The 15370-nt window shown below is 35.0% G+C and overlaps 1 protein-coding gene across 3 annotated transcripts in view; it reads right to left on the reverse strand.

The window, feature by feature from the left end:
• The window catches only part of RNF13 (ring finger protein 13), an 87708-nt gene that overhangs the window by 2564 nt on the left and 69774 nt on the right, over nt 1-15370 (reverse strand). For all 3 annotated transcript variants that reach the window (XM_051983284.1, XM_051983285.1, XM_051983286.1), the window contains one exon: nt 427-507. In XM_051983284.1, the coding sequence (XP_051839244.1) occupies nt 427-507 (81 nt within the window). The remainder of the gene's footprint in view (nt 1-426; nt 508-15370) is intronic.

Below are 15370 nucleotides of genomic sequence, written 5' to 3' on the forward strand. Positions count from 1 at the left end.
GGAGTATACAACTTTTTTCATTAGAATGTCCAATATTACTAACTGGATAAAAGTATACTAGGAAATTGCAGTTTATATTTTCTTCTGAGAACAGTGCTCAGTCCAGTATATTCTACAATTCCCCTATTAGAAAGTATAGAAAGTAATCTTCTTGAGGACAGGAATTCTCATTAACTGTCTGTTATTTGTATCCCCAGTGCTAATAGCAAAGTGCCTGACACATGGCAAACACTTTAAAAATGTCTTTCTCAGTTAATCACCTATTTATGTAGGTTTTATAAGATTGTTTTCATGGAGGGAAAAAAAAGAGATATCCTATTTTTGTAAAGCCTTTCTCAAATATAAACAGTAAGTAAACAACAAATCTAAGATGCTTAAAACATTTTGAATACAATGACATAAAAATCAATTTGAAATTGTCCATACCATGGGAACAAGGAAGGATTCTGAGTTTGTCTCCATCTTCATATTCATCCAGGCAAATGGCACATACGTCATATTCATCTCCTAAATTAGAAAGTTGTAAATTGAAATTATAAGATTGACATCTGCCATAAGATTTCAAGCATATCAAATTAGATTATTTTAAGAAGTTTTTACAGTAGGATATTGAGGGTAGAGAGGGTATGTCGCACACACAATTCTTATTTGACACAGGCTAATGATATTTTAAAAACTTAAGGCATCTACATTCAAATAATTAATTTCTATGCAAAATGCATGTTGGATTTATTTATGCATGTAAAATGCACTAAATACTTTTGCTACTATTACAAGGCAGACTTAGTAAAGTCTGCAAAATTGCTATTAGAATTCTAATGTTAATTCTTATTTTAAAACAAAATTTATTCTTTCCTAAAATACTCAATTACTGGTATTTCTTAATACAGAGGACATCTCTAAAATTTCACTTATTAACATTTTTACTATGATGGAGGACTAGCTTTCCATGTTTCTTTCCGTTTCAACAGTGTTTTGACTATCTGTTTCACTCAGGATTGTTTGGCTTATAAGTATGCAACAGTGTTGTAATTTAGCTCTTACAAATGGCCAGAAAACTTGACTACTTTACAATATAATTTTCATCAATACTCCTCCAATATCAAATTATAAAAAACTGATCTATAATGCCAAAGTCAATTCAATACATATTACCTGCAAAGAGAAGGATTAATGTTCACAACAATGTCACAACCAATTAAGTTGCTCTCATAAATCACAGGATGTAAAAAAAGAGGCAAGAAAACTATTCTTTGTGCCTGAAGCCTTAAGCCCACTCCCAACACCAAAATGAGGCATCGCCCTTCCCCCCAGTAATTATGAGAAGTTCCACAGTAAAACATATTCTTCAGTTGCTGTGTGGCCTATATAGTGAACAGACTTCTGGAATCTAGAAGTGGGAAAATCTGAGTTCAAATACTATTCTGATGCTTAAAGAATGTACTACAAATAGCTGGTTAAATGTTTGATAAGTAAATTGCATTAATTGGCACATCACTTAATTTTGTACCTCATCTGTAAAATAGGAATGTTAGTACCCACTTAACAAGTTATTGCAAGGCTCAAAAGAGAATCTAAAATTCTTTGTAAACTTCAACACACTATCAAGTATTATTAGTTTTGTTCAGGATCTTTAAACATAAATAATGTCAAATATTAAATATATATTGAATTAACTATGCCAAGATACTGTTTTTCAGTAATGTTCTGTGGCCTAAAAGCTTGCTGCACTCAGATCCCCCTTAGGTCATGATATTTAGCCTATGCTGTTTTCCTAGAATCGGCTAATAGCATCAGATCACGTGGGCATGTATTCACACACATATGTGTAATTCAGAATGAGAAGGCACCTCTACCTGAACAGGAAAATCTTCAACATCCCTGACAACTGTCATCCAACTTCCACTTGGAAGATCTTCACTGAGGGGGAATTGGCACTTCTCTACCTAAGAGACAATGTGGCCTAATGTTCAAAGCATTCTGGATTTGAATCTTACCTTGGTTACTTAACTATTCCCCTGCATAAGCCAGACTTCTCAGAACCTGTATTTCATTATCCATACAACAATGTTTGCCTTACCTATTTAATATACTTGTAAAGAAGTGATAAGTTTTAAAATACTATGAGTTAGTATAACTCATCACTAGAGTTACTAGTAACTCTACTTTAGATAGCTAAGATTTTCCAAACTTCTGTCCTCTATAAACCAAAATCTGCTCATTCCTCTGCAATTTCTACTCCCAGGTCTTAGTTCTGCTTTCTAGGAGCAAGCAGGAATGTCTTTTCCAAACAATCCTTCAAAAACCTGAAAACCTATCTTTTGTCCCACTATCAAGGTAAAAGTTGGCACAAAATAGTCATCTCATATAGAATACCAGAAGGAAGTGAAATTAGTAGTAAACTACAGAAATCTCTTGTTGAACCTACTTAAATAATAGTCTAATGATTACATGGATGTAATGTTGGTTGTATAATGTAGTAAACATGTTTTCCTATAATATAATATCTTGAAGTCCAGAAATGTTTTCTATTTTGCCTTTGTGCCCTCAATACCCTACCTCTAACAGATGTTTAAATGTGGAGCTGGATTTGACACTGACTAGAGGTTTTGTACTAATTAAAAGGGGCTAACCTTCAGAAACTAGAGACTTTGCAGAACCATGGACCATATTCAGCCATCCAGGCGGATAACAATCTTGGAAGGGGAAAGCATGACCAAGTGATTCATGACATACTGGAGACCTTGATCCCAGTTTGGGATGGGGAATTCAGGGAAAGAATGGGCTGAATTGAATGACACATAACCTTAAAGAAAACAGTTTAGACTTAAACCTGAAAGCTGCCCGGGTATGTACTAGGCAGATTATTTTTTTTAAGCACAACACTTAGGAAAAACTTGGAGAACTAGAAAGAATAGATGCTCCTTGATGAAAATGTTTGACTTTTGAATTTGAATAATTATAGATCAACAGAGTGGCAAACTCCAAGACACATTAATTTCAAGCTGCTGAGTGGAGAATATGTCCAACTGGAGATCTGTTCTCAAAGTGTGTATGGCAGTCCTATGTATGATGTCCCACATTAAATCCCAGTGGAACGTTGTAAGCAGGTGTACATTAAATCTAATAATCTCTAAATATCTCAGGATGTTGGTTAAAAAATTCTAGAACTTATACTCCTAATATGGATGTAAATCATGACATTTTGGAAACTAGTATTACCAGGATAATATTTTGCATGTGTAGAAAGAGACAACTGGATGTGAGAGTAGAGAGAGAGCTGGTATTGGAGTCTGAAAGATCTACTTTAAAGTCCTACCTCTGATAAATACAGCTATGGGCAGGGTACATGAGCAAAACACTTACCCTCAGAGTGCCCCAAGAATACAAGAACATAATCTGCAACAGTGGAATCGATTAGTCAATAAATATTTATCAAATGTGTCCTTGATGTTCTTCCAACCAAAGTGCAATGAGCTTACATTCTATGGAGCAAAAATAAAGAACACTGGGAAATGAATATAAACTGCTTGCATTTTTGTTTTTCTTCCCAGATTATTTACATCTTCTGAATCCAATTCTCCCTGTGCAACAAGAGAACTGTTCGGTTCTGCACACATATATTGTATCTAGGATATACTGTAACCTATTCAACATGTAAAGGATAGGTTGAGGGAGGGAGAGGAAAAATCGAAACAGAAGTGAGTGCAAGGGATAATGCTGAAAAAATTAGCCTGGCATGGGTTCTGTCAATAAAAAGTTATTAAAAAAAATTATATGGAGCAAGGCACCCGTATTTACCGAATGACTACACTAACAAAGTAGTTCGGAGGAAAGACATCAGCAGTTGAAAGAACCTGCTGCAAGCAGGAGATGGCGCTGAGCCGCATCTTAAATGAAAAGAGGGCCTCTGAGAGGATGGCAAGGGTGCGTCCCAGCCCAAGGGACGGCCCTTACAGAGGTCCAAAGGCCAGGCCAATGAGGCCAAACAGGGGGGCCGAGCCAGGTCCCATCAGGAGACCACCTCGGAGGCCCAGGAGGCCACGTCCACAGAGTGACTAGGAGTCACTTAGGTTGGCAGCAGCGTGGAGACAAGACCACGTGGAGGTGACTGTGAGAACCTAGATGAGAGGGACAGTGAGCGAGGGGCTGTCGGGAGGGTGACAACGGAAGCCTGAGGAAGAATGAAGGGCTGAGAATAATGCCAACATAGGGACTGAGGCACTGAAGAGAGGAGATGCCTTTAATAGAACAGGGAGTCTGGAGGAGGGACTGGAAGGAAAAGACAAGGAGGAAAGCAAGAGACATAAGGACTGAAGCTGTCTCTTGTGATCTGGAACCTTAGTCTGGCAAAGAAAGGGGCTGGATAGACATTTTTTGCACCTGAGGTTACAGGTAAACCCTTGGAAACTAATAAGGTTATTGATAAGAATCCCAAGGGAAAAGAGGGCTACAGGGACTGAGAAGTGATCAGATACATAACAGAAAAATGAGGAGAGAATGTCACCATAAAAACCCAGAGAAGGTCAGCATCCAGGAAACAAAGCAGAGACCAAGGAGGAGGAGGAGGATTAAGGGGGAAAAAAATGATCAGATCTGGCAATCAAGATGCAACTGCAATTTCAGTGAGTGAAATGGTGCAAAGGTTGATTACAAAAGCTTGAGAAGTGAGAAGGGAAATGAGAGATAGGAATATACATCAATTTTTCAAGTAATCTAAGAAGGAGAAGAGATCTAGAAAATATTTTCAAGGAGATGACACTGAAAGTATTTTTAGGAATGAATACCTTTCTGGGTACCTTTGAGAGTAGGACAGATGAAATTAGTTGATGAGAAAAGAGATGATTAAGGGCACAATCTTCTAGGGGCTGGCAAAGAGTGAAAGAGACTAAGAGATTATATGAATAGGTTTTGAGAGGAGTTCACCTCAAATGACATTTTTTTTTTCTTTTTAGTAAAAGTAGGAACAAGGTGTTCAGTTGAGAGAGGGGCAGAGGAAGATGTATAGGGGTGGGGATTGGGAAAAGGTCTAAAATAGCTCCTGGGGTAGTATGGTAGGGAATCAGGTCTGACCATATTGACATCCCACAATCTACCCCCCAACTCCAGTGAAAACTGATTATCTCCAGGATTAAATCACCTGTTTAGCTTTTAAATTCCTTCATGACCTATCCTCTTCTTCTCACACCTTCCATGAAATTTGTGATCTAGTAACAATGACTTCCTTGTGTTCCTTAAACACCACACTCTGGTTTCCCAACACCAAACATTTTTACCATTCCTGTGGCTGAAATAATTTCCCTCCTCTTCTTCAACTCCCTCTTAAGCTTAGTGCTTTCACTCTGTTAATTATCATTTGTACTCGGTTGTTTGCTTTTTGTTTCTCCGCTACACAGTGATATCTGAAAGCAGGACCTGTTTTGCCTTTCTATGTATCGCCAGAGGTGCCCACAATGCCTGTAACCTAGCAGGTTCTTAATAAACAAATAACTATTTGAGTGACAGAAACAAAAGGCTTGCTTTACTGTACTCAGGGTCCATTTAAGGTTGGATGAAATGAATTGTAGAAGTAAACCAGGGTTAAAATCTGGCAGGAAAGGAGCAGGGACAAGACAAGGGGCCCAAGAAATTCAAGAGCATGGGCAAGTGCAGAAGCACAGTGGCTGGTTCTCAGATTAAGATTGCAAAGGGAAAAGACAGTTTAAAAGCAGGGCTAATGGTCATTGCTGCTCCAAAAATCATAGGTTCAGAAGGGAAAAGACAGTTTAAAAGCAGGGCTAATGGTCATTGCTGCTCCAAAAATCATAGGTTCAGATGTCCTCCTTTCCCCCCAAAAAAGTATAAAAATGTTTCTGACCCAAAAAAATATATCATAATATCATCCTATTAGTAGGATTTTGTTCTTCTAGGAGTTGTTTATAATAACCAATTCATACTCTTGTCATATCCCCACACACAAAGATAGTTTGAGTTATTGGAAACAATCTGATAACCATAGAACTAACTGAGGATAAGCTATAGAAGAACTGAAAAGTGGCTACTAGATACTGGAACCAAGCCCATGACCTTGATTTCATTAGCACGATGTTCTTAGAAACCTGAGTTAACTGGCTACAGAAAATTATTTATCACAAAATAAATAAATACATAGTTTACTTAGCCTTTTATACTAATTTCAGGCTCCATTGAATAAAGTCTACTTGTTTTCTACTAAGGCCAAAGTGTCATAAAGCATAATATTCAATTCGCATCCAAATACATGTCAATATTTTGTTCCCCTAACTTATTTATTTTTATGTACAAGCTTTATAAAAATCATATTGGGGGAAAAAAAATCACATTGGGAGAGAATATTAAGAACAAAAGGGAAAAGACAGAAAAAAAAAAAAAGTGAACATAGCATATGTTTTCTTTAGTTCTTTTTCTGGATGCAGATGGTATTTTCTGTCCAAAGTCTAGTGGGATTGCTTTGGAACACTGAGCCACTGAGAAGAACCAAGTCTTTCCTAGTTGATCATCACACGTTCATATTGTTACTGTGTACAATGTATTCCTGGTTCTATTTGTTTCACTTGGCATCAGTTTATGTAAATCTTTCCAGGCCTTTCTACAGTCAGCTTGTTCATCATTTTTTATGGATCAATAATATTCCAATGCCTTTATGTACCACAACTTATTCAGCAATTCCCCAATAGATGGGTATCTACACATTTTCCAATTCTTTGTTCCCACAAAAAGAGCTGCTACAAACATTTTTGCACCTGTGAATCCTTTTCCCTCTTTTATGATTTCCATAGGATATAGACCTAGTAATGGCATTATTGGGTCAGAGGGTATGCAGTTTGAGAGTTCTTTGGGCATAGTACCACATTGCTCTCCAGACTGGTTAGATCATTTCACAACTCCACCAACAATGACATGTCAATATTTTTAAATAGAAGAACCTTGTCTGTCCAAAATACATTTTGGTACAGGCAAATATAACTCCATTCATTGCACTTTTAAGGTATTGCACTTTTTACAAATTAAAGGTTTATGTCAATTCTTGAGTCTATCAACCAAATTTTCCCAGCAACATGTGTTTACATCATATTTCATTTTGGCAATTCTCACAATATTTCAAATTTTTAAAATCATTTTTTTTATCTGTCATGGTGATCTGTAATCTCTGAGGTCCCTTCTATCTCCAAAAGCCATAAATTCCTCCTTTCACACATCTGAGAGATAGACTGTCCCTTATTCTCCTAGTTTGCTTATAGTATTACCCTTTATGTCTAATTCACGAACCCATTTTGACCTTATCTTAGTATAGGGTGTTAGATGTTGGTCAATCCCTAGTTTTTGCCACTTTATCTTCACTTACTCTCCTCTACTCACTACACCAGGGGGATTTAATATGGCATCTGTAAAATTGTTTTATTAATTTTTAATAACTATTTAACAACTGCTTTTCTTTTTAATTATAAGTATTTTATTTTACAAACTTTTAAAACACAATTCTCAAAGGTCCATGAGCTTCATCAGATGCCCCACAGGTTCAGTACATACAAAAAGGTTAAGAACTCCTGTTCTATGATCTTATTTCTGACATCTTTACTTCACTGAAATAACTTTCTCTAAAGTTACCAATGAGCTCTTAACTGCCAGAACTAAAGACTTTAATTGCCAAATCTCAAACTTCATCCATCCTGGCCTCTCTGCAGCCTTTGCAAGTTGATCACAATCTCCTCCTGCATTTTCAATCCTCTGCTCTCTCCCAGCTCCTTCCTTCTCAATCTCCTTGGTTCAATCTTCATTCCTGCCACACTTACCAACTGTAGGTGTGCAGCAAAGCTCCTTGGACCTCTCCTTTTCTCATTCTATACTATCACACTTGGTTTCAGTTTTAGTTATTACCTCTAAGCCATTATTCTCAGTTCCAATTTATCTGCCCCTCATATCTCTCCTGATTGTCACCAATTGCTTCTTAGACCCCCTCAAAATGGATGTCCCATCTACATTTCAATTCAGCATGTTTAAAAAAGAATTCATTCCTCTCCCCCCACCCCAACAAAACCTCCCCTCTTTCCAACTTACATGTTACTGTTGAGGGTTCCCACTATCCTCCCAAACAATTCAAACTCTCAATCTCTGAATCATTTTAAACTTCTCCCTTTCACTCCCAAATCTATAAAAGCGTAGCTTCAAAACATCTTTCATTAATATCCCTTTTTCTTCATTTACAAAGCTGCCATCCTGCTGCAAGACCCATATCCCCTCCACCCTGGACAAGACCTTGCTAATTAGTCTCTCCCCACTCTAATTCATCCTCCACTCAGCTAGCTCAAGTCTAACCATAACAGTTCACTTCTCGTAGACCCAAGCCCTTCACAGCCCAGTCCTTACAACTTTTCCAGTCTTCTTGTAACTTACACATTTCTATTCTACAGGGCAGGCTGACAACACAACCTCTTGCTGTCCCTCAGATATGGCAGGTCATCTCCTGGGTCAGTGCAGGCTCCTTTCCTCATCCCCACCTCTTGACTTCCTTCTTCCCAAATTCAGAAAAACAGGAGACTTTTTAAAGTCCTGCTAATTACTAGCTTCTTCCTTCTGAGATTATCACCTTTCATTTTACATATATATATTATGTATATTATTGCATAATTATATTCATGTTATCTTTCTAATTAGAACATGGGTTCCTTTAGGAAAGGGACTGTGTTTTTGCTTTTCTTTGTGTCTCTAGCATATAGCACAGTGCCTGGAACACAATAATAACAAAAGCTTGTTTTTTTGAAACTGGCCAAGCCACTCTACAGACCTCCATTTCTGTAAAATCTCTGAATCGGATGAAAAAGCATTCTAATAAATAGAGTGCTCCTACATATATGTTCTAAGTCAAGATCCCTTTGTACAGTTTGCATATTTGCTTTGGTTGTAACATTTTAATTCTTCCAATTCTAGCTGAAAAAAACTTGTTTTAGTCTATTGTTTGTTTTTTTTTTTTTTTTTTGTAAATAAACAATTTATATCTTATCTTTTACATTCTGAATTTGAAGTCACCTTGGAAAATTAATCACTATGATAAAAATTCAGGCAGAAAACAATAGATTCTTAAGAGTCATGATTTTCTACTAAGCAAAAAAAAAAAAAATCACCTTAGGTTTCACATGGGGTCACATTGAAGAAAGATAGCTCCATGTCATCCCATATGCTTACCCCCTACAGAGATGATGTTACAGTCACACAACGTCTAAATAAACTACACCTGTTCATATTCTAATCAGTCATTATCAAATATTTATACATTTCAGGTGAAATACACCCCCCCACCCCAAGCACACCAAAGTGGGTAAGCTCTTTAATCTTTTGTTTTATTTTATCAATACTTCCCACAGAAGGCTGTGAGAATTTCTACTTTGTAGAGGAAACTTTTTATAATTCCCATATCTTACTTTTTAAATGTTCCATCTTAGAAGTACCATGTAAGTCTGCTAAAAGGGACAGGACAAATGGATGCCCTTAAAACTACAGGTGCCATCTTTTGCGCTCCTTACCCTATATCTAGACATTAAGTCAGATAATCACTAGCAAATCAGTAGAACTATGGATTTCATGGGATTCCCATTAATTTTACTTCCAAAGATCTCCCTTGAAAACAAAAGACATAGTTACTGAACACATTCAAGACTAAAACATATAATTACCACTCTGGGGAGACATTTGCTCCATGCACTACTCCCCTGTGTGAACAAGGAAGATAAATATGATTAAATACCAATCTTGAATCTACACAGACAGATGCTAGAAACTGTAAGACATGAGGCTGAAATGGTTTTGTTGGGATCTACATGCTCCCATCAGTCATATGCCTCACTCACCTAGAAAGAAGAAAGGAAGAATGCTGATTCTCCAGCCTCGACAGAGCTGTAGCTGGCTAGAGATGGTGTCTTAAAATCGACACAACTGAAAACACAAAAAAATCTGGGTGAAAGAACTATAAACTAGATGCCTAAGAAAAGCCTGGCCAAAAATATATATATACATCACGTATGATGAGACTTCATCTTCTTGGTTATGACAATTTTGTCGAACTTTTAATAAACAGCATCATCCATCTCAAAAGAGAAAATTTAGGTGCTTCTTAAAGAGACAAACTATATAATCACTCAAGTACTGGGGCTAAAATTGCCCAAAATTTGGCTCACAATAAAATAACTATGACTAATTTATTTTCTCTTCTTAAACATATTTTTCATACATTCTACTAAAGATATTTTCCAAATATTTGCTACTTTGGCAGTTACACAGATGAATAAAACAGTAATTTCTGATTTTATTCAATAAATTCAATATTAAACACGTACTGTATATCAAACAAGAGGAATACAAAGATTATAGAAGTAACAGTCCCTATTCTCAGGGATATTTATCTACTAGTTAAATTATTACTGAAAATTTTACTAAATCAAAATTATTAAACATGAATGGTCTATGATAGAAATATAATGCAGTGTTTCATGATAATTAAAATAATTAAATTTATAAAAATTGTGATGAAATATTTTACTTCACATATATAGAATAACAAAAGACTTAAAATTCAGGTATGCTGAAAAAATTGGGAATAGAAAAATAGCATTATCTATTAATTCTAGGATGACTCATAACAAATGTGTTCTTAAACTGAATTAAGTTTAAATTTAATTCAAGATATTGAATTATTTTTTATTTCAATTAAATATATTTTAAGATATAAAGAATCTTATGAGTATCTTTTTATTTAATAAATTTGGATGTCACATATTAGAGACTATTAAAAGTCAGGAGTTTTGTTGGAGGTAAGGATCTGCAATACAACTGGTTTTAAAAAAAAAAAGATTGAAACTTTATGAAAAATATTAAGAAAATGAAATACTAAAATAAAAAAGGAAAATAAAAATCACCAATATTTTAAAATGTTTTAGCTAACCAGAGTAATAGTCTTAAAAATTATTGGAGAATGGTTGAGTAAATTGTGGTATATGAATGTTATGGAATATTATTGTTCTGTAAGGAATGACCAGCAGGATGAATACAGAGAGGACTGGCGAGACTTACATGAACTGATGCTAAGTGAAATGAGCAGAACCAGGAGATCATTATATACCTCAACAACGATACTGTTTGAGGATGTATTCTGATGGAAGTGGATCTCTTGGATAAAGAGAGCTTTAATTGATCAAAGATGGACAGAAGCAGCTACACCCAGAGAAAGAACACTGGGAAATGAATATAAACTGCTTGCATTTTTGTTTTTCTTCCCGGGTTATTTATACCTTCTGAATTCAATTCTCCCTGTGCAACAAGAAAACTGTTCGGTTCTGCACACATATATTGTATCTAGGATATACTGTAACCCATTCAACATGTAAAGGACTGCTTGTCATCTGGAGGGAGGGAGGGGAAAAATCGGAACAGAAGTGAATGCAAGGGATAATGCTGAAAAAAATTACCTTGGCATGGGTTCTGTCAATAAAAAGTTATTCAAAAAATAAATAAATAAATAAATGAAACAAAAGTTATGCTTTTATTTCAGAAAAAGCAAAATATAAATCATAGGTATAAAATAATACGCAGATATAAATTAGACTACCTTGTGATCTAGTTGATTCCACCTTATTATTACAAATTGTGCCATTTATTAATTTATAAGCTATACTCTTGCACATTAAGATAGTATTTGAGAATATACTCAGTTACAAAGTAAAAGTATGTATATACACATATTGTACATGCGCGCGCGCGCGCGCGCACACACACACACACACACATCACATCACAGGGAGCTCATAAAGATAAAAACAAGATTATGAGTCCAAAGGGAAGACAGAATTAACTGCCAATTTTGGCTTAAGCATGAAATTAGGGTTAGAGTTTGCAGGTCTAAAATCATCACATAGGTGAATTTAAATGAAGAATAGTTTGTGTCTATGTATAAAACATCACAGATTAAGAATGTGCCCATAGAAATGATGAGCAGGATGCTCTCAGAAAAACCTGCAAAATGCTCCGTGAACTGAAACAAAATGAAATGTACTAATGTACAAAGTAATAGCAATGTTGTGGGATGATCAGCTATGATCAGTCAGCTATGAATGAATTTTCTATTCTCAGCAGTATAATCATCCATGAATCCTCTGAAAAACCTAAGTTTTGATGAAAAATCCTATCCATACCCAGAGAAGAAACTGATTGTGTCTTTCTCTTTGCCTCTCTTTTATTTTTCTTGAGAGGTTTTTTTTTGGGGGAGGGAGATCTGTTTTCTCGCAGAACATGATTTTTATGGAAATATTTTCCGTAACTTCAAAAGTATTCTATTAGTGGGGACTGGAGGTGGAGATAAGGGAGATAATCTGGAACTCAAAAGTTTTAAAAACAAATGTAAAGTTGTTTTTAAATATAACTGGAGAAAAATAATAAATAACTTTTTTTTAATTTGCCTATAGTTACATGAGCAATGAAATTAATGGATCAATCAAAGTTCTCATAACTCCAGGTGCAGCATTCTTTCAATAATACCATATCACCTTAAATACAGGACTTCACATTTATCCCTCTTAAATTTCATCTTACTGGTTTTAGATCAAGTCTGTCAAGTTCATGTAGAACATTCATTCATTCATTCATCACTCACATGGCTATGCTTCTCAACTTTGGGTTAATTGCATAAATACTAATTTCTTCTATATCATCATCCAAAGCACTAAGAAAAATCTTGAGTAGGGAGCCTTGTAGTACTCCACAATGGATCCAATTCCAGTTTAACATAGCTGTATTCTGATATAGAACCATTAATCAATACTATGCATATGGTTGTTCAATCAATTTAACATCTACTTTACAATTAAACTCAGTACAATTCAAAAACATTTATTAAGTTCTCCTATATTCAAAACATTAACCTCCAATCCAAAATTTATCATTTCAAGCCACAAAAAATCATGATTAAAATATTCCTGTGTATCTATTTCACTTGGAATAATCTGGTTGGGTTTAATATTAACTTTTTTTGGACATTTTAACCATCTTACTTATTAATAACCTAAATTCCTTATTTAGGAAAAGATAGTTCTGTTACCATTACTTTCTGCCTCCAATTTATGAAAACAACATAAAGAGTATGCGCCACATCCCTTCAAAGAATACTCAAATATGAAAATAAACTTTTTCATGGTGTGCCTATGGGATTAACAAGTTTAAAATAAAGAAACAAGGTTGCAAAGACAAGAGGGGGAAATAATTGGAAAAAGTACACATCTACCTCACAACTATTACAAACAGATCTAAAAAATGCACCAGACTGATTCCTGATCAGAAAGTTCAGAAAGAATTTCACAGTAACTCATTTTTCCCAGCCCAGGTCAGCAAAAGAAAACAGAAGGTTCTAGACATTGCGGACTGGTTCTAGCCAGGAAAGGTGGGGCATTCTGGTGAAGGGAAAGGCCATGTACAATAGAAAAAAAGAAACTCCAGATTCAATTTAGAGGGACCTAACATCTTGTAGAATGTATCCAAATTTATTTTGAGGGCAAAAACTCACTATCTGACAAAAATTTCTTGGAAAACCAGAAAGCATTTTGGCAGAAACCAGACATAGACCAACACCTCATACCCTATACAAAGATAAGGTCAAATGATTTAGATATAAAGGGTGATATAATTAAATTAGGAGAGCATGGGACCTGTCAGATCTATGGAAAAGGGAAGGAGGTTCTGACCAAATAAAAGATAGAAAGGATCACAGGAAGTAAAATGGATAATTGCAATTACATGAAATTTAAATTTTTGCACAAACAAGACCAAAATTTGAAGAAAAAAACGAAAAAAAAAAATTTAAAGCAAGTTTCTCTGAAAAGTGTGTGTGTGTGTGTCTGTGTATCCTCACATACATAGGGAATTGAATAAAATTTATAAAAATAAGAGCCATTCTCCAATTGATGCAATCATGAAAAGGCAGTTTTCAGAAGAGGAAAACAAAGCTTTTGATACTTCTAGAATACCTAAATACTTCTAGAAAGATGAGTGGTGAACTCTGAGTGCAAACTGAAGCATACTTTTTAAACTTTATCTTATTTTGTGTATGTATTTTATTTTGTAATATGGCTTATATTTCATGTTTTACATGACTTTATATATAAAAAATTGATATCCTATTGCTTACCTTCTCATAAGGTGGGGGAGAGGTGATGAAGAGAAAATTTTCTAATTCAAAAGTTTTTTAATTAATATTAAAAATTCTTTACATCTAACTGGAAAATATTTCACAAATAAAAATATACTTAAAAGGGAAAAAAAATGCATTCAATTCTAGGTGACAGATCTAGCATGGATTAAGAAGAGGAACCAGAACCTATCAATAGGTAACATTTTGGTTTGAGAAGTGGTTATGGGCCCTAAGCTGTATAATGGAAAAAACAAAAACAAAACCAACATCAGAAGCAAGCAGCAACTGTGTGACTCTATAAAGAAGAAAAAGGGTTCCCAACTGATGCCTGCAGAGAAATCACCAGGGCAGGAATTTCAGACCAAATGGAATGTTACCACTTTATCACTCAGACCTAGCAAACCTTTTCAAATGACTGTTAGTGAGTCAGTCATGTAGCACTCTATTGGAATTTCCAACCAAATAAACCCACAGGAGTGTTTAGACTCAAACCCAGAAGAGAAACAAAATTTTTTAAATAAGAAGTAAAAGGTAGAAGAATTAGAAAAGGAGTAGCATGGCACAATAGATACAAAATTTGATGAAAGAAACAATCTCTTTGAGAATTAGAACAAACAAAATAAAAACTAATGATTCTTGAGACAACAATAATTACTAAAACAAATTTACTAGGAAAAAAATACAAGAAAATGTAAGGTATCTTATAGCAAAGAAAAAAAAAACTGACCTGGAAAACAAAGGAGAAATAAATTTAAAACTCATCGAGTTATCTGAAAGGCAAGATCAAAAAAAAAAAAGAGCCTATACATATTTCAAGAAAATTACTCAAATACTTGAAAATAAGAGGGAAAAGTGAAAATGGAATCCACCAGGCATCTTCTAAAATAAATCTCAAAATGAAAACTCCTGGAAACATCATAGCTAAAATCCAGAGCTTCCAGATCAAAGAAAAAATAATTCCAAAATGAAAAGATTCAAGTCACAGTCAGGATCAGATACGATTTATAACTATAAAGTAGCAAAGAGCTTGGAATATGATATTACAAAGGCAAAGAATGGACCCTTCCAAAAAAAAAAAAAAAAAAAAAAGATCTTAAGCATTCCTAAAGAAAAGGCCAGAGGGGCAGCTAGAGGGTAAAGGGGATAGAGTACCTGCTCTGAAGTCAAGAGGACCTGGATCCA

The sequence above is a fragment of the Antechinus flavipes genome, chromosome 3 (assembly GCF_016432865.1).
Source record: "Antechinus flavipes isolate AdamAnt ecotype Samford, QLD, Australia chromosome 3, AdamAnt_v2, whole genome shotgun sequence".
Classification (NCBI taxonomy): Eukaryota; Metazoa; Chordata; class Mammalia; order Dasyuromorphia; family Dasyuridae; genus Antechinus; species Antechinus flavipes.